We start from the raw sequence: 20,130 nt of genomic DNA on the forward strand, positions 1-20,130 counted from the left end.
TTATGGCATATGAAAAGAAATGATTAGCGCCGCTCAAGAATAATGAATCGTAATGGCACTCGGGGGATCAGAGAGGAGGCTGTAAACTGCGATTGCTGCTAATGAAAGCATTATAAAAAATTAAGTCCTTCTTGTTGACAGCTGAATAAATGAGTGCCACCCAATGGTGATGTTAAATGGGAAACAACAACTCAATCTTGTGACATTATTATGTGAAAAAACCCCAATTTTTAAGTGTGTCAGCACAAGCAGGATGTAAAACGAACAATATGATTAAGCATTAAAAGTTAGTTAGGCCACAATTTTGTTTGGCGGCAAAGCAGGAAATAAGAGGCACTTGCTAAAAAAAACAACATTTCTGTCGCCTGGAACTAATTTGTACAAACAGATAAAAGAGACTGAGAGTGTAATTTACATGAGGCATTGGTGCAATGTCAGCAGAAGTCTGGTCAAAGGCCGGACAATGGCTCAGTTTTCTTCTTCGGCGTGACTGTTTATTAGTTTCTCAACAAAAGCTGTTTCTTCAGCAACATTCTCCTGGCTGCCATTGTTGCCTCGGAAAGTATGTCAAACACTACAACAAACAACGGCCGGGAACAGAGGTCGTAGCGGCGAATATCGCTTAAACAATAAAAGTGAAGCAGCAGAATAGGGTGACCTTGTGGTTGGAGCTAAGGGAAATGCACGCAGAAACATGGAAACAAGAACAAGGAGCCAAAAAAAGAGAAAAATCCAGAAGAATTAGTATATCCAGAGGTGTTAGTATGAAACTGGAGACCCTACACTGGCTCTAAACAACAATCAAGCTGAATTAAAGTGAACTGAAGGGCTGTGATGTACTGAAGGTCAACTTGCATTCTTAATGCCATTTAAACAGTAACGTTGGGCTGAGTTTTGAATGAGCATGTCCATATTTGAGCTTTTCTAATTTGCAAAAGTTTCGATGTGTACAGGCACAATGATGAAAAAGAAATAGACTTTCATATACACTCAGGTTTCCTAAAACTATTCACTGGTCGAGTTATGTTTTGAGTAAAATATGTCGGTATATTTAACACCATACTACTGTGACTGTTGCATGCAATTATGTCCTACTTCCTTTATGCTGTGTATCAAAAAGCCATGAGGTGTAGCAAAGTGTAGTCGTTACCTTTAGTCCACTTCTTCCAGGCTCTCCAGGTTCACCCTGTAATACATGTAAAGAGTTTTCTATTTAACCGGTGTGACCGATTTCAAAATACCACCAACTATGTGTACTTCTGTTCTGCATGTATTAACAGAAAGTCCTTTATAAGGTCTTAATCTTAGTAGTTAGTTTCAATTGGTAACAAAAAAGACCCCTGATCCAAGTACGTATAGCTATCTGAATCTTATTTTCTTTCATGTTGACTACACTGACCTATTCCTGTTCATAGAGTAACACTGTAGCTCATTATTGTGTTATTGCTTTACTAATGGAAATCCATTTTTTCCTTATTGAATCCAATTAAAATGAATGAAAGTAGCACAGGCTAGCATTCGTCTGGTAAGTAAACTATACTTAAAAAATTTAACAGAATCTCAGTGAGAAGGGCGTTGGTTTAGCTCACTGTGTTGAGCGGGTGCCCACATGCCCTTTGGCTCAGAGCAGCCAACCCGCAGTTTCCCCGTCTCTCTCTCGCCTTTTGCATTCCTGTCAGTTCTTCAATCTGAGAAAATCTAATTTTCTCATTGAAACAAACATAATGTCCCAGAGATGTTCTGTTTGATTTAGCTGAGGTGAGTGTGGGAGCCAGTGAAGTCCTTCATCTTCCAGGAACTGCCTGTGAAATCTCACCACTTGAGGCTGGCATTGTTGTGCACTGGGAGGAACCCGGGACCACCTGCACCAGCACTGGTTCAGAAAATCGAACCAAGGGATTTCTTCCTGATACCTAATGATGCCTAGGATACCTAATGAAGGCCAGAGTGTTGTTGGCTAGCCTGCAGAGCTCTGTATGCCTCTCCATTGATATGCCTCCTCAGACCATCACTGATCCACCACTAAACCTGTCATGCTGAACGATGTTTCAGGCACTACTAGAGGACGTCGGGCCTTCAGGCCAGCCTCATGAAGGCTGTTTCTGATTGTTTGGTCAGAGACATTTACACCAGTGGTCTGCTGGAGGTCATTTTGTAGGTCTGGCAGTCCTTATATAGTGCTAATCCTGTTCCTCCTTGTACAAAGGAGGAGATACTGATCCTGATAATGGTAAACCCATTATCAGGACCATTTACAGCCCCATCCTGCTCTCCTAGACTAACTGCCTGTCTCCTGGAATCTCCTCCATGCTCTTGATATGGTGCTGGGAGACACAGCAAACTTTCTGCCAGTGGCACATCACAATGTGCCATCCTGGAGGAACTGGACTATCTGTGTAACGTCTGTAGGGTCCAGGTATCACCTCAGGCTACCAGCAGCGATACTGACACAAAATGCAAAACTAAAACAGTCAGAAAACTGTCAGTGGCCTCTATCTGTAAAACCTGTTTCCTGTTTCGGGGGTTGTCTCGTTGAGCCCCTGTAGTGCACCTGTTGTTAATGTCATTAACACCAAAGCAGCTGAAACTGATTAACAACCCCCTCTGTTACTTAACGGACCAGATCAGTATCCAACAAGTTAAACTCACTTGATGCTTTACTGCTTTTTTTTAGCGTAGTTTAGTTAACACTAGCTAATAAACTAGCACTCCAGCCAGTTATGCTAATATATTGAGTTCAGAAGCCAAAAAGCCAGGCTGGTAAAGGCTAAAATGCCAGATGTTAATGCTCCAAAGGATAGTTAACAAACCAAGGAGCATCTGTCCTTTTTCTGCTGTCTACAGTCAACCCTATTTAAAAAATACCTGTAGATGCACACACAGTCACAACTTGGACCTTAATGAATTACATTTTTCCATTTAAAAATCTTAAATCAAGGACAAAATGACAGTGGCTTTAGCTTAGCTCTCACCTTGATGCCTGCTGCAGAGGAGCCTGCATCTCCCTAAGAAAGAGTCACAGAAGAAAAGTCAGAAAGACACAAAAGGCAAAACAAAAAGTGACAGAGACTGTTAAAATAGTCTGTGAGGAGTCAACATTATTGTGCAATTACATTTACAAAATGCTGACTTATAGAAAAGAAACCCATTTACCGAACAATGCGGAGCATAATTTCACAACTGCTGCATTTGACTGGATAAAACTGGGTGAAAACACAATTTGAAGAGCAGCTTGTTTGCTATTCTAAACAGAGAATGTACCTTTTCACAAAAGCTGGAGACAGCATTTTTATGACTACGGTGCTGGGAATCGTTTCAGTTTTACCCCGCAGCTGGGCAGGGGTGATGACATGCAGGGTGAAATCTAACACTATATACAATAAGAAGAAACCCACAGCAGTATAGGAGGTGAAGGTGTTTAAGGAGGCACACTAACAGGAACCACTGAAAGCTTTGTTCATCGCTTCTCCTTAGATATGGCACGGAACTAGAAGGAGACAGAGCTACTTATATCACATTTTTCCAGCAAAGCTGTCCAGACACCAAGAACCCAGACCCTGTTTTTCTATGCACTGCATCACTACTGCAGTGTACAGTAAAAACAGACATAAAACAAGGGGCCAATAAGTCTAATTACGGGTGGTTGGTGGGAAAAAGGAGTGGGGAGGAGGAGGCTGGGTCTTTAGCTCTGGTGTGGACTCTGTGGTTTCACTACACATACGCCTCGCGCTCAGAAGTTGCTGAAGGAATGCCTCTCGCCCTCAGCTTTTTATGGGAGTCATTATGATGCATAGCACACAAGGCAATGTTTAATTGTGGCTCTTTTTTTTTGCACACAATAAACCGCGTTACTGTTTACAGCTGGGTTTCGCTGCATACTCAGGGGTGCTTCTATCCCAATCTTAAAAATTCATCATTCCACGTTTTAATATATATAAATGGACATTTTCACAAGTTCTTTTATATTTTATTGGGGTACAAGATCTAAATGGATGAAGTTTTACAGCTCACTACAAAAAATACAGAAAAAAAGCTTTTAAATCATTTTACACAATTAAATAGAAATATTTCTGGCCAAATACTTAGGAGACAACATGGATTTATTTCATCTTAAAACATATATAAATATATATATACTAAAGAAGGAGACAGGGACCCATTTTCCTGACTTTCTTGTGTCTTCACACCTGCTGCTTTCGGCAGGGGTAAAGGTGTCACGTTTGTACTTAACTGTTTCAATTTTAGCAATAAAAACAACAACAACAAAATTACCTTGTGACGCTCATGATCAGTGGGCTATATGCAAGCATAATTAACCGTTTCCACATAATTAATCACAGCAGGATCGTAATGCGCTCGTACTGCGGAGAAATAAAACGTTACATAATAGATTGTAAAGTTTGGCCGTGTGAAGCAAAGCCCTGAAAACAAGGAGGATGCTGCAAAAGCGATCGAGCCTTCATTCCTCGGCTGCTGAAGCAAGAAGCTCGCTGGCGTGACCGATCTAACACAAGTGACACCGAGCTCTAAATGAGAGCCCTGACCAAGAGAGAGTTTAATCTCTTCCAAATGTAGGAGTATGAGATGGAAAAAGCGGCGGAGCTGGGAGGTGTGCTGAGGTGTGGCGCAGAGTGCTGACACGTCCCAACTGGGCCAATTACCACGGTGAGGCTACAGCGTGCGATTTAGCCGCAGAGCAGACTAAGATGGAGAGCCGTCACCGCAACTCCACTTCATTACAGGCACCCAGACCTGTCGCTGCCCGTTGGCATTTGGAGATAATAGCATGAAGGGCGCAAAATGTATGCCTAGTAAATCATGCCATTTTCCAGCTGTTTGCTTGGGGAATGAGATGAGCGCAGAATTAATCGCTGAGCAATGAAGGCATGGCTGAATTGTGACAAATTAATACCACCGCAGTCATCAAAATAGGACTCTTACTCCACATTACAGCCATTAGCAGTGATGACCAAATTCAGCGGGCCCCAGCTAAATATTACCCCCTGTCCCTGAGTTAAGATATATGTGAGGCAATGCAAATTGTGATTGGCTCCCAGGGCAGAGAGGCCTTGCCAGTATTTGAAATGCTGCCAGTTCACAACAGCTTGGACCGGATCTTAGGATTCAAAAATTATACCAACCGCTGTGCCAGACTGGCCAGAGCCAAGCACTCATAGCCTGGAACTTCCCAAAACAAAATCCAAAGTTTGATTTTGTGTATTAAAAAAAAAAACAACAACTTTAAAGAATTTTTCAATTTGTGAGGTCCAACTTTTTCAGCAAGAAGAGTCACAGTTAATTTCACACCTACTTAAATACTTAGGCTGAATGCATCAGAAGGAAATGGTTTAGAACTAAAGCTTTTAACTGTGGTAATGATTTGTTTTAAATGAGGCCAAAAATGGACATGCAGGGGCCGTTAGAAACATTTCTCTCTACGCTTAATGATGGCTTACGGACGCAACAGAGCAGGTAATGTGTTATATAAATGTATACTAAACAGTGAGTGAACATAAGTGAGTATAATTACACAGATGCTTTTCTTATGTATGATTAACATACCTATTACCTACTACTTTTCCCCTGCTACATTTAGCTCATGACTTATGATCACGCATGTTTTAGGATGATCATGTTTCCCCCCATATTGCATTTTGCAGTATTATATACTTTTTATAATTCGTATATATGAGGCTAGTCACAGAGATTGGTAACTCCTGGTCACTAGAGAAAAGTGTGCATTCCCTGAAGAACTGCTGAGTGGTTGATGACTGACCGGTATTTAAATTAAACTCCCACACATGCAGGCCAAAAGAGAAGCTAGTGACCCCCTTACAACCTCCGGTTGCTAGGGAAAAATGTGTATTCCCCAACCAGTTGCCATGTGGTTGCACTAGGTTGCTTTTAGTACTAGATAAAATTGGTTGCATAGAGGTAAACGGTCCTGTAATGAAAACCTTCTTGCGACTGCCTTGTTTGCACGTATGATGGTCGTGATTGCTCATAGCTCGGGCAAACTTTAGCTGCTATGGTAACTTGATTACGAGTTTGACTACAATTTTTACTAGTTTGATTACAGTTTGATTGGAGGCAAACTGGTATCTACTATGAAAGCTATGGGTGTCCGAAGCAATCTGCTAACAACCAAGGCAGCTGCAAGGAGATTTTTGGTGGATCACCTCCAGCAACCGATTATTATCCTGCCACACGTAGAAACCTCCACTTGCCAACCGGTCAGGGATTACCTGGGGTTGCCACCTCCTGACAACTCTAGGTGAGAAAAATATGCATTCCCCAGTCAGCTCCCATGTGGTTGATCTTGGTCGCTGCCAGTCGCTAAATGAAATTGATTGCATAGAGATATGTGGTTCTGTATTGAAGACCTTCTAGCGATTGCTTTGGATGATGCCCTACACCCAGCAACCTATAGCAACTACTCTCCAACATTTTAGTGAATATACTCCTTTCCATGGGGGTTGTCAGCAGCTAGTTGCAGCAAATTATTTATTTACAGCAATGTTTTCAATAAACACCTGGAAAACAAGGTATATTTCTATGGAATTCAATTACATTATCTGCACATGAGCTTATACAAACAAGAAACTAAACTCAAGACTACTTGGAGCTGTTGGAGTCCTCAGCATGTCAGCTTTTTAACCTGCTCTTAAGAGCGAGTGAGCATGTCAGTCAGAGTATATCTGCCCTGTCATTTAGTCTCTTTCACACTTCACAGGTCCCCCACAGTCAAAACAATCTCCCTTTGTATCATGCAAAGCACAGCCAGACTGCTTACACCACCAGTTCTCGCCCCCCCCCCTCTCTGCACTCCCCGAGGTCTCTCTGCTCACCATAGCGAAGCTTTCGCTGCTTCACCTTTCACCTCACATTACCACACTTTCCCCGCAGTGCGTGCTGTGTATTGTTAACTTTGGCATCTTCGGCATGGACGACTAAAGATGCCCTCCTTCCCTCCCATGTCCCTCTGTTCTCTGGTTTCATCTTCCTCCCGTGAAGCAACAACACGATCATAAAAGAGAAAGTGATCAGATGCAAAACTCTGATGACAGGGGGCTCCACTTGGCAACACGTTCCCTTCACTTGCACTGAAAATCAATCAGCCCTCGGTGTGCCTGACATCTGGTAAACTCATCTGGATGTCTATTGGTTCGAATTCCTCTCGCCATATGTTGTGCGCTACGTTAAACAAAACACTCATTTTTACGTCCTGATGCTGACAGTCTGAGATGAGGTAATCCACATCCATCGTAAACATGGCAGAAATCATAATTATTTGTAGTCTGCCTTTCGCTGTGAAACGCATCAGTGTGCACCCGAATGAATGGCAGGTGATCGTCTACAGAAGTCTGAATTCCCGTAGTTATCCGATTCATCTTACTCTTCTTCACTCCTGAAGCAAAAATCCATCATCTTCTCTCCTTTTATTGCACCAAGGTAAACTAGATCAAAGCGGCGCTTGAGCTGCAAAGTTTTATCGCCCTCCTCTTTTCCTTTTTGTTCACTCATTTTCCACAGATGACATCCTGCATCTGTTTCCCTCCAATGGTGTCCTTTCTTGGCTGCCGAGTTTTAAAAACCACAGTGCCCATAAAATGAGAAGTTATCAAAGTTTTTCTGCACCGAACAGCAATAAATTGGCAGTGACATTTTCAGTACATGGCTTCTGGTCTGCTGCCGGCTTATCGGTTACATTTTGTTTTTATACCTAACTCTGTATAAGCACCTCTGGTGTATAATACATCACAGCATTTTGCCCTCAGATACTGCGTTTCAGTTTCTTTGGCAACTCCAAGGAGAATCTTTATTGTTCCCCACTAGTGTGAGAAGCTAAATCAACATTTTCCCCCCCAAAAAAATAGCTCATTTCTATCCATAATTGATTTGTTTCTGAAATGTTTTACAACTTATGAAGAGTAAAGAGGTCCAAATTTTGCCCAGAGGTCATCCAATACAAATGAGGCTGTGACCTATTTTCATAAATGCTCCTTAAAGAAAATAATAAGAGCGAAGGCAGCATGGCAAGCATAATGTGTTTCTGGATATGATGTCAGTGTGCTAATACAAAGCAAAGAAACTCTTCCCGAAAACAAAAGCTTTTTGGACAGAAACATGAATCTATTAGTTTAGTTCTGAACAATCTGCCCAGCAGAGCTTCGCTCTGCCTTTTGTTGAATATGAATCTCAACTTGACAAGCTGTCTTGAAGATAAATGGTACCAAATTAATGCAGAAACCATCCAACCAGAAAATGTAGCATCAGCGTAGCATAGCAATTAAGTCCACATTAAATACAAAGGACACATCAAGTGCCAGGATGACTGCTTATGTGCAGCCTTGACTACAGTACAACTGATGACCCTTGACCCCAGCTGTTTCTACTGAACATTACAGTTCTCCTCAGATGGCTAACGTTAACTTTTTTTTTACTGTTTTCTGGCCACCGACAGCCTCTCTGTTGGTTCCCTGTGCAGCGTCCAAGACATAAACAAAAGAGAACAAAAACTCAGAGGATTTCACATACCTTCTCTCCCGGTTCACCTTTCAGTCCCTCCTCACCCAAATCACCCTGCAATGACATCACAGAAACCTGTTCAGTCTCTTGGACGCAGGAATGAGTCAGTGCTGACAGTACATGACATGAAACATGATTGCTTTAACAAGCTTAGCACACAGTAGGACAAGCTTCTTCTTCTTCTGTGATTGCACTGGAGCAAAGCTGCTGCTTTATCTTCACTTTGATCACTTAGCCGTCAAATGAAGATCAAATATAAATGTAATATTTAGGTGATGCCCTGTTACGAAGCTCCTAAGCTCACTGCATTGAGAGCTGTGATAAACTTCACTTCTTAACTCCCAACTTTTGCAATATTTGCTGTACGGCCGGGATCATAGCTCGTCCCATCCACGATATGACTCGGTGGAAGCCATTTGACTGGTAGTTTTCTTTATAAGGAGAATGTCTCGTTGTTGGAATAACCTTCAAATGAGTAAGTCTGGTGAGCCAGCTTTTTTTCACACACCCCCAAGAGGCTGTCATGTCTCAAATGCACACTCTACGCGCATTCCCAGGCTCTCAGTTGTACTTTGTTTTTCCTGTTAAATAGCAACAGTTAGCATACGATACCAAGCTGGTAAATCTATCTGCTCAGCATCAGCATGTCAGCACGCTGGTTAGAACTTAACTCAAAGCACGCAGACTCACAGACTCTGTAAAATGTTGCTACACTCTTGTTTTATCAGTGGATTTCGTATCACAGCACGGCTATAAATCCCGACTGTGTAAATGTAGTGAAACATGACATGTTTCATCAAATGAAATTAAATGGGGAAACACAATGATTTGCAATCATGAGTGTCTTTGTAAGTTATCCCTGTTGTGATGTCAAAATATATACATATATTTAAAAAAACTGCAACAAGCTTTCTACTTTCCCTTTTTATCTGTTAGAAGCCTTTTTTCTTTTTTAATTAGCTTGCTGACTAATTAATGAGGAAAAAAAACAAGTGTTTAATGTTAACATGTCTGACTCCTCTGAAAATAAAACCTCAGAGTACTTTGAGCCAAGCTGCCTGGCAGGGAAAAGGTGATTTCACTTTTAATAAATCCCCATGATTTTATATTAAGATTAGACCGCGAATCAAACAACGCCTTGCAGTTCCAAGGATATGAAATCAAAGGGTGTCTCATTGTGTTACGCTATAAAAAAAAAAAAAGAACTTCAAGAAAACGAGATTATTTTAACAGCTTCAATGCTTCAAACTGCTGTTTATTTTTCCATTTAGGAATTTATCATAAGTTGAATCGACAAAGCCAAAAAGTGCAGTTTTTGCTAGCAGCGCTGGCCTGCCACATGGCATCTCTTCCAAACCCGAAGGTCAGGACCCCATTAGTGCTCTGACAAGTCTCAGGATGATTATATGACTGGAAATGATAAAAAAAATTAAATCTGCAGAACAAATTGTTTATTTTGTCAGAATTTTCTTAATTAACTGGACATGGTTTCCTCTTTACCCTCCTGCAACCTGATGAAATGATCTGAAAAAGGTGCATCCCTCTTCTGGAAAACTGGTCACGATTTTTAAGACGTGGAAATTGTGGCAAAGCCAAGCGGCCAGGAGTCGACAAAGCACAGAACCAGGTTCATACTAATACGAACTGACACACTGGATGCTCGTGTTCTTTTTCAATCCATTGTGTTAAAAAAATATTTTCACTTTGACCTTTTTTTGTGCATCGCGGTAAAGGATACACACGATGCTGTGAACTGGGATCGCTAGGAGATGCTATCACATCTTTACAGCAAGCCAGGTGTGTTAGCGACAGAGACACTGTCTCTGATTCAGCTCAGAACTGATCCAGCTGACAACGACTGCCCGAGGGCCAGCTTTGTGGTCGATGAAGCACACACGATAAGTCATCACTTAACTCTCCAGCCCGCTGCACTGTCATCCCGGTCAGTGTTTCACACCTCCCACCCCGCTGCCGTCCAACAACAGCAAATAAGAGCACCATTACAATTACAGAACAGAGGGAATAAAGCTGCCGTTCCTCTGTGGAGCTGTTTTATGGGTCTGTTCTTAGGTTTACTTCACGGCCTGGAGTCGGTGAAGCTGGGTGCAGTTTTTGTGACTCACTAAATCACTGACTCACTGGTGGCTAAGTTACAGAAGGGAGGCAACTTCAAAAAAAACAACAAAAAACTAGCTGGAGCTGGGAGATGTAAAGGCAGAGCTGCAGTCGTGGTGATGAGATAACAGACTGACGCTAGCAATAATGTCCGAAGATCCAAATTAGCGCCTTACCTTTTCACCTCGTTCTCCCATTTCACCCTGTTAGGAAGGAAAGCAGAGCAGCAGAGATAGAAAAAATGAGGGTTTGGGGGGGTTATTGCACACACTCAGGGTCAGATTGTATCTGGGGTTAAATTCATATTTGATTATAAATGTTATGACTGCTTTTTTTCCCCAGACAGACCCTGACATGAACTTTTTTGTTTTTTAAATTTAAAATCGCTCTTGCATTATCATTGCAGCATATTTTTATACCATGCATTAAAGTCTTCATGGAGGATATATATTTTCTTTCTGTTACATCAAAGATGAATACATGTATATGCATGTTTTTCAAAACCATGAAAAAGAAATCACAAAGGGACAAAACGGCTGATGGTCAAAAGGTAAGATGAAAAATGACTGAAAGGGGGAGATGCTTCTGTGAGAGGATAAGGGAAGTATTGCAAATGACTTTAACCCTCTGGAGTCAAGGGACATCTCCAAATCACATGACTGAATTAGGATGACCCTGCAGCAAGACACAGCCTCACCGGGTCTCTGTTTCAGTTTGTATTAAAAGTGTGAACTATATACTAACAGTGCAGTTACATGGAAGGTTTCTGATGTGATAATGATATTGTTAAGCTATGTAAAATAATCCATATATCAGCAAAAGTGTTCACATTGAGTCTTATATTTTAGATCATCTCAACAGATATTTGGGATTCAGGATTTTGTTTTAGTTTGATATTGCAAAGTTTGCTGGCAATGGTTGCTGCTGCTCTCACAAAGTGCAGGGTGGGATAACATGACTTTGACCTCAGAGGGTTAACCCAAAAAAAACGGGGAAAAAGCGACTGCTATGACTTCACAAGAATATGAGCACACAGAATATGTGTGCACCCCGACCTTGGCTCCTGGAACACCGTCCAGTCCTGGGATGCCAACATCCCCCTACGGACAGCACAAGATACACACAGTGACTGACTCAGTGTGCTGCGTAAGCAGTTCGACTAAAGATTCAAGGTCAGGAGATATGACCCCTACACTCCCCACCCCACAAAAAGCCAACAAAACAAAAGAAAATGCATATTTTTCTTCTTAAAATTGAGATAACAATTGACTCAGACATAAGAGCGAGTGTATGGTGCAAAGGGCTTTTGCAGGATAGTTGGTAATGCAGCACGAGACAGGTGAGATACAGCTACACTGACAGAACTGCTGTAAGGAGCGTAAATGTACAGCTACAGCACTATGAATTCTATAACATTCCCCAAAAGTTCACATGTATCAAATATTGAAACCGCAAAGTGAATGTGAAAGACGAGAGGATAAACAAGCTGATTAAAAGCTTAATTATCTGGTTTGGTTCTGTGTATGTGCAGAAGAAGAAAAGCCAAGCCCGTCTGACGGATGCCAGTTTGCCGTTAGCCTCGATCCCTTGTCTCCGCGGCTCCCTAGCTGAAAAACCAACCTCTGTCCATCTGCTGCCAGAAACAATTAACCTCCTGACCTTTGCAAACATACCACGTCATTACCCTTTCAGAGGAGCAGTAGCTATTCCTCAGCCCAGACAGACAGCTTTAACCAGATGAAGCTGATTAATGTAGCCAGAGTGGAAAAATAACACAGTGCATTACTTGGATTAAAATACATGTCACCAGGCAGCTCGGTACTGGCCATATTCGAAGGAAAACTGTGTTACTGGATGTCATTTTTAATATATCTTAATGCTATTTTCACTTTTCCCCAAAATGCTTCATGCTCATGGGAAACTCGGCGTGTCTGATCCGCGCTGGGCGTGTCCCTGCAGCTACACACTCGTGGTGATGTTCGTCATAAACGCCGAAGCCTCAGATCATTCGTCAGCCGCATATGGAAGTCATTGACATAATAATGACACCCTATTGACATAATGATGATAGAGTCTGATTAGGAACTCCAAAGGTTGGCTTGATAAGGTGGCATTAGTGATTCTGCTGGGATATCCATGTCAAATCAATACCGTGTCTGTGCGAGTGGACCCGCCACTGCCGCCTGAGCAGCTTTAACTGCTTTTGAGTCAAACTTTCTGCAAGAGTGAGACTTACATACCATAACAGGTTCTGCTTTATAACTGCACTGCACAGCATTGGAGATCTATTTCATGGCTGCTACAAAACCTCACTCCTTTCATTTTGGAAACAGAATTAAGCTTTCAGCCTCCACTGTAGCCAGAGTTAGCATGGATTTTACTTTAAAATGAAACTTCTTCACTCTGGTTCCTATTACAGCCATACGTGCCTCTCCTTTCTTTAGAAGTGCATGTTTGAGATTAGAGCGATGCAACCCTCAAACTGCCTCCCCATTCATTCTCTTCACTTATACCATCGTTTGTTCTGGAATAAATATGCTTTTCCATCTCTTTTTTCTCCTTCCCTCCGCCCATTGTGAAACACCTGCACTGCGTCTTCTTTATCCGCTCCGAGAATGAATAGCAGACATGAGCCGAGTGTGTGAACAGATTCAGAGGCAGCCAGAACGGTACTTTGTGGTTAAGGCTTGAAGAAGAAGCCCACGGGTTTTCTCCCAAAACGAAATAGTGGTTTGAAACTGTCAGAACTTTTTTTTTTCTTATATAAAAAACTAAAACACATGGGGAGAAAGATTAACGAAAGATTAATGCTCAAGTGAGCCTTTTCATGATAAAATACTATCAGGTGCGCAGATGGATGTTGGTTCTCTGAACTTTGTGTGCATATTTTTATTTTAGGGACACATAAAAAGTCTTGAGGGACAATAATGCTGCCTAGTAGTGGTGTTTTTTTCCTCTTGGAAAAGTACATTCACTAATAAAAACAACAGCAAGTCAGCAAGAACTAGTTAAAAGCCCAGAAGTGTAGAGCTTTACAAGAATTCAGTGTAAATGAGTTTGCTCACCTTCAGTCCATCAACACCGGGAATGCCAGGAGGCCCGAGTGAACCCTGGGAAATAAAAGCAAAGTTTGTTGGGTTTTTTGCATCATTACATTCGACCATCTCGCTGCTCGTACCGTCACGGCCGGCTCAACGGTTGTAAATAAACACCGGCGGCGTATCCGTTCTGTCTGCCGCTGATCAGGGCGTGCTCTGATGTTACTGCGCCAGACCAGCATAAATACTGCATGTCATATTTTATCATCTGCTCTGTTATGGACAATACAGCCAGAAGGCAAGACTGAGGACACTCCTGCTGCACTTCAAACTGAAAATGTACTGCCCTGTGAAATAAAGAAATGTTTCGCACAGCAGATGTACTCGAGATTTTACCGCATCTACTGCATCAGCTTAGTAAAAGTTGGTTTAGACTCTGAGGGCCAAGCGTGTTTTAATGAACGCCCGCTCTCTGTTCTTCGCGGTTTGCTTATGTTGGCTTTTTGCACCGCTTTCATAATAAAAGCCATTTACAGTTACCGGTCGTATTTAAAGATGTATCAGAGATGTTTGAGAGATGTGAGATACAGTCGCAGGAAAGCATCGTGTCGAGGGTTGAAAACCGTTCACGCTGGACTTTTTCGTCATGCGGTGGCACCGAATCAGTCACTGAGCTGATGAAACTTGAATAACCCTCGACGCGGCCCCTCTACTAAACACAGCGCTCCACTAGCAGCAGATCTAATTGAGTAGCCTCCGGGCCTGGCTTATGAGTCATTAACACTGTGGTGTGTCATCATTGACCCCTCCACACACACACACACTCCCTCTCCCACGCCGACGGGAGGCCTTGCCGACAGATGACAGTGCAGACAGGAAGTGTCTGATTGGGTTACACTGAACAAACACTGGCAGCTACCTGATGGCTGGATATAGCTTACATCTGTTCCTCACATCAGCGCCACCAGGGACCCGCAGCCTGTATCACAGCACTTAGCTCCAGGCTCTCCGTTCTCCATCTCTCTCCTTCTCTGTCACCCTTTTTTCCCCACTTCTGCTGTTTATTCACCATGACTGCGCAGTGTCTGTCGCTAATATGCAGGTAAACATACTCATCAAACAACACGTTTACAACCGTTTGTGCAACGAGAGCTGCTGTGACATGAAAAACAGTTTGGTTTAGATCAGAATTCAACAGAGGGACAAAAAAAAAGTTTCCTTTGTACTTTTATGTCACAACCAAGTCAGCGAATCTCATTTAGTTTTCTTTAAGAAAAGCAAGAAATGCCAGCAAGAAGAAAGAAATGATTTTCTGTAACTTACCTTCGGCCCTTGCGGCCCCTCAGGTCCCTATAAATGAGAAGAGAGACGGAGAGAGATTGAGTGCAGGAGAAACGCAGCAAAAATAGTTCATGTGAGATGAAATAATACAATTACCAGAGCCAACATGGTCAGAGCAGAGAGACTGGCAGAGCTTGTGGTAGGATTTCATGCAGCGCGCACACACCCTTCAGGAAGAACCCGAATCACAATCAATCCCTTGTTTTATTCTCCAGCAAAGAATGAAAATCCGCTCACTCCCTGCCTTCTTTTCGCTGAAGTGACCCATAAACAGGAATCTTTAATAAGCTCATGAATAACAAAAGCTTTTATGGTTTTATCTTTTATGTTGATCTGTCTTTACTCGTTTTAGTGACTGTAAAAACTTGTCTCGTTTGGCCGCGCTACATTCCGAGTCTACGGTCCAACACATAGAGAGGTTCATTACCTAAATGGGCCAATATCTGGAAAGCTTTGCAAAGCTAACAAGTTAGCCAACGGGGGGAAAAAAGGCGCCTCATCTCTAAGGCAGATTTAAATCATGGATCGAAGTGTCTGGGAGGACAGTTTCTATTTACAACCTGCTGTTTACTGCAATGAAACTGGAGGCCGCGTTGGGCTGTCGGCCTCCTCCGCTGGAAGCTGCCTAAAACAACACGACCGCATCGTGAAGAAACTGGGAAGCCTGGGTGAAAGTTAGCTCCTTCCTTGTTTCTGAAAGACTTTTGAGCTATCGCACCAGCGCGGCAGTTCATCAACACCTTTACGCCTGGCTGTTATGACACCTCACGTTGGCCGGCTTCTTTCACACTTTCGGCCATTTGGCTCGTCGCTCGCAGCTGAGTCAAGGCCAGGCGGACCTTGTGCCCCGCAGGCTCTCTACAGCAGCAACTTTTCCTCGCTTTGCTCACGTCGATGTATAACTGGCAAAGCTCAAGCTACGGTCCCCTGATGTGTGTAAAACGTTTGTGTGAGAGTGTTAAAAAGAAGCCAACGAGGACACGTTCGGGTTGAAAAGTTAAGACTGTCAGTGCAAATTTGCCTGAAGAAGAAGCCCGGTTTGATGTCGGCCTACTTGTGACTTGACGGCGATTAAATTCTGCGAATAAGCTGATTGTTGGATCGGTTTTAGTATTTGTTGTTAAAACGGGCTATCACCAAGTAACTGTACCTCAAAACTTCCCTCTCCCAATTTCCATTTTTCCCCAAAATTGGCCCGTTAAAATCCCTGTAGCAACAAGTTCTCACATTTTCAGAAATGGCCCACACAGTTGCAGCTCATTTATGGTGCATTCCTTGTGCACTTACAGCAAAAACCTCAATGAACAACTTTCATTATCCTAGCCAACCAAGAAAAAGGTTTTCCTCCCATTTGCCTTTAAAAGCCTTTGTTAGCTGTCCTCAGTAGGGTTTAGTAAACATCTTTATGACCCACTAGGTATGTGAGAGCATGTGCCGCTCGCCTGAGCGCTAATTAGCTTGGCTACATCTGAGAACACTCAGAAGCTACTGCTGAAAAGGAGTTTTTTTGTTTGTTTTTTTAAAGAAAGTCAAGAGCGCTTAAGGAAGTCTTGGCTCTTTGGTTCTCAACCCTGGATCCTGACTTTGGTGAAAAATGAAAAGGGAAGAACAATCCAAAGATCTTTGTGAAAAAGGATTATTATTCCATCTGAAAGTGTTCATCACGATAGCAGATGTTCAGCATGTAGCGGCTTAGCTGCCTCATTTAGCATTCATAAAGGAAAGAAATTCCACAAATGTGCAATATCAACAGGCTGCCTATTGAAGTCGAGCATCCGAGCACAAATACAATGCGCTGAATGTTTGGTACTTTCATTCATGATTCGGACGTTGCGAACAATGAAGCCATTCCCAGGTCAATTCCCACACTCAATCAGCAGCACTTGAACCTTTGAAAGTTGAAGGACTTCCAGAATGTGTGGCATTCACATAAAAAATATTCGTCTGATCATAGAACAGAAAGGCTCCACATTCAAGCTTGTTCTGTTCAAGGCTTTTGTGTCAGTTATACTGTGAGTTTTCAACTATTATAAACTATTTAAACTTTTAAACAAATGTATTTTTTTCTCTTTTTTGCCTTAAGTTGTAGCTATATGTGCTTATTGCGGAGGCGTGCTTTATTCAAACTGTTCACATAACATTTTCTAAGAGTTTTCAATCACTCTTTATTGCTCCTGCCACTATAAACAAAAGCACTGTAGCCCGGTAAGGCAATAATGCAGAATGGCTTAAGTTAAACCATTCAAACCTTCACCTGTCATGCCTGCGCTGAGGTTAGGCTGTTTTAAAGACATCTGATAGCAGACTGCTTTCTAAACTACAGTATGGATGTGGCCTTAGCTATCAGTGGGGATGTGAAGGCCACTTCTTTGTCTATTTAGAGGATCTAGGCTCAGATAACACTGGATGTATTGCCCAAACATGGCCCGTATTAACAGTTGTGTATAGGTCTCTTTTGGCCTGTACTGATAATGTTGATTCATGGTGAGAATGGCTGCTTCAGCTCAGCCACAGGCGGACACAATAGAGGGGCCAGATGTCAGATGTGCTGTGACATTTGGGCCACATTTGGTGCACTCATGTCAAAAGTAGCTCGTAACTTCAGGGCCACGTCTGACCCCACAGAATACTTGGAGTGCCGTAACTGAGCCGTAATTTCCAATTACGCCTGAATGTGCCTGCTATGTGGGCAGATGCTCACTGACATTCAGGTGATTTTAGATTATATACATATATTACAGATGTCACATTTTCATGCTGGCTCTGATCTGTAATATCTCCACAACAATTACACACCTTGCAGTATGGATGAGTTTTGTAAGCCACACGTGTAGCTTACAGAAGATTCACAGGATTTGATTAAAATATCCGTTATTTTCACGACACATCTGCACTTTGATTTAAAGTTATATGCTTTACGTGGTAGTCGGGTCAAAGAGAAGAAAAGAGAGGCTTTGTAATGGATTTTGTTACTAGCTACATTCCAGCTGTAGTCCCCGCAGGTAAATGTGATCCAGTGACCTCAGCATTTTAAACATTCTGGCTATGGTCCTGTCTGCGGGCTCATTTATCAATCCATCCATCCATTTCCTTAACTACTTAACCATACAGGGTGGGGCCTATCCCCAGCTGCCACTGGGCGAGAGGCAGGGTACACATGGAGAAGTTGCCAGTACATCACAGGGCTAACAGGGAGAGACAAACAGCCATTCACATCCTCACCTATGGCCAATTTAGAATCTGTAATTAACCTCACGTACATGACTTCGCACCGTGGGACGAAACCGCATGCCAGACAAAACCCCCGAGTGTAGGTGTGCTTTGTTTTAACAACATAATAAGACCCAAGGCTGTAAAAATAGGAATTTGCCTCTAAGAACAAACAGATTTGTTCCACTAAAATGGTTTTGTCCACATTTCCCACAACATTGTTTGATTTCCCCGACCATGTCATAAGCTATTCGCTCACATCTTTGCTCCTCATGTTTGGCTTTACAGCAAAGGAAAACTCAGTCAAGGTCAATAAAATATCAGAGGTATGTCTTCATTGAACAGGCTTTTGAGGCACGAATGTGTCCCTACATTCATGCCTGTGGAGTTTTTTTTCATTCATTGTCCAAGGTGAACTACTGGTGCATTGTGGGTAGCTTTGGAATGAATAGGATGCAAAAGGGGATCAGTGAAAGTCTGCTGCATAATTGGAAATTACACCAAAAAGCAGATGGAAGAGGCTTCTCTCAGCGTTGGATGGAACATATTTGGACTTTTTGTTCTGAACAAGCTGAGCTCCAGATGAATGCTGAGTGTGGGGCTGCAAGCCACCTTTGGAGAGCTGAAGACCCCCTTAATTTACCACAGAGAGACCTCGTGGCACTGATGATTTTGAACTTAGTCCTGAAAATATTTCCTTTTCTTCTTCTTCTTGTTCTTCTTCTTTCCACCTCCCCCCCCACCACCTCCTCCTTGTTTCTCCACAAGAGCTTAATCCTTCTAACCAGCACCACATGTCCTGGAAGGCTGCTGGAAAACTCTGGAATCTACTTTTGCCCCTTTAACAATAGCATCTACATTAAAAAAACTCTGAGCTGTGTCAAGTGGGCGCTAGCGCCGAGAGCGCTGCAAAAGAAGCAAAAGTCGGTCGAGCGGTGACCTCAGAATCCCTGCCTCCGGCTCACTTGTGGAGATCGAGATGTGCCAATCACAGATTATTCTTTCAGCTGGCTGCACAAAGTGGAGACTTGTTGCTTATGCATCTAATTCATATTGATTTGCACAGGCCAACCAAGGGCGGGGACTGGCGGGATTTTTTTTTTCTTCTCTTAGATGGGAAAATGTCTTTTTATTTCTTCTCCAGAGGTTTATCAGCTACAGAAACTCTTCTCTTTAATCCAGTATCTTATCTTTGCTCTTTTTTACCAGGGAGCAGCAAACATTGTCGTTGCATGAAATCACAGGCCGCAAACGCAGTAACTGTGCTGTCACATGTTTTTACAACTGCTGGGACATGCTCATCTCACGCTGCTTTATAGGGCGATGACTTTACTCCTTGTTAAAAGTACATTAGTGTCACGCTGTGTATGTACTTGTGAAAGAGGATGCTTCATTTCAGCAGTTACAGTAAGCAGTCCTTAATTCACGTTCAGACGGGTTGAGAGTCTCTGTTCATTGGTCATCGGAGGTTGTGCAAACACTAGGCTTATGTGAGCGCACCTGGGAACATCCATCGCAAAGTGTACATTCATCACAGAGTGGATTTTCAAACCGAACGTTGCTGCTTACACAGCTACCCGCCCAAAGTGGGATAAAACACGAAGCCAACAAAAGCAACAGTAACTTAAAAAGCAGAAAGAGGGAGGGAACTTTACTTTAGAGGATCGCCCATTAAGTCGTCTAAGATTGATTAGCACCTTTGGATCCTTTACCTAATGCGTCTTTTTCGCTCTAGCCTCAATTATTTCCTCTGTCCATTTCTCCCCAGCCCACCAAATTTTTCCACAGGGGAAAAGGTCAAGGGGAGCTGGAGTCAGAGATGAAAGCACTTGATAATACCTCTTCTGTCAGCTTCACTTCCCTTCACTCCCCGCATCCACTGATGTGACATCGAGTG

At 42.6% G+C, this 20,130-nt stretch overlaps 1 protein-coding gene across 11 annotated transcripts in view; it reads right to left on the reverse strand.

The window, feature by feature from the left end:
- Positions 1-20,130, reverse strand: part of LOC102299267 (collagen alpha-1(XXV) chain) — a 148,806-nt gene that overhangs the window by 17,439 nt on the left and 111,237 nt on the right. For 10 of the 11 annotated variants that reach the window (XM_042223111.1, XM_042223108.1, XM_005927685.3 and 7 more), the window contains exons 10-16: positions 15,006-15,032; positions 13,710-13,754; positions 11,700-11,744; positions 10,821-10,847; positions 8,539-8,583; positions 2,973-3,005; positions 1,151-1,186 (exon numbers count right to left, since the gene is read on the reverse strand). In XM_042223111.1, coding sequence (XP_042079045.1) covers positions 1,151-1,186; positions 2,973-3,005; positions 8,539-8,583; positions 10,821-10,847; positions 11,700-11,744; positions 13,710-13,754; positions 15,006-15,032 — 258 coding nt within the window. The remainder of the gene's footprint in view (positions 1-1,150; positions 1,187-2,972; positions 3,006-8,538; positions 8,584-10,820; positions 10,848-11,699; positions 11,745-13,709; positions 13,755-15,005; positions 15,033-20,130) is intronic. The other variant, XM_042223110.1, reaches the window with a different exon arrangement.

Source organism: Haplochromis burtoni, unplaced genomic scaffold (genome assembly GCF_018398535.1).
Source record: "Haplochromis burtoni strain Fernald_Lab_line unplaced genomic scaffold, NCSU_Asbu1 Contig_102, whole genome shotgun sequence".
In the NCBI taxonomy this organism is placed as follows: domain Eukaryota; kingdom Metazoa; phylum Chordata; class Actinopteri; order Cichliformes; family Cichlidae; genus Haplochromis; species Haplochromis burtoni.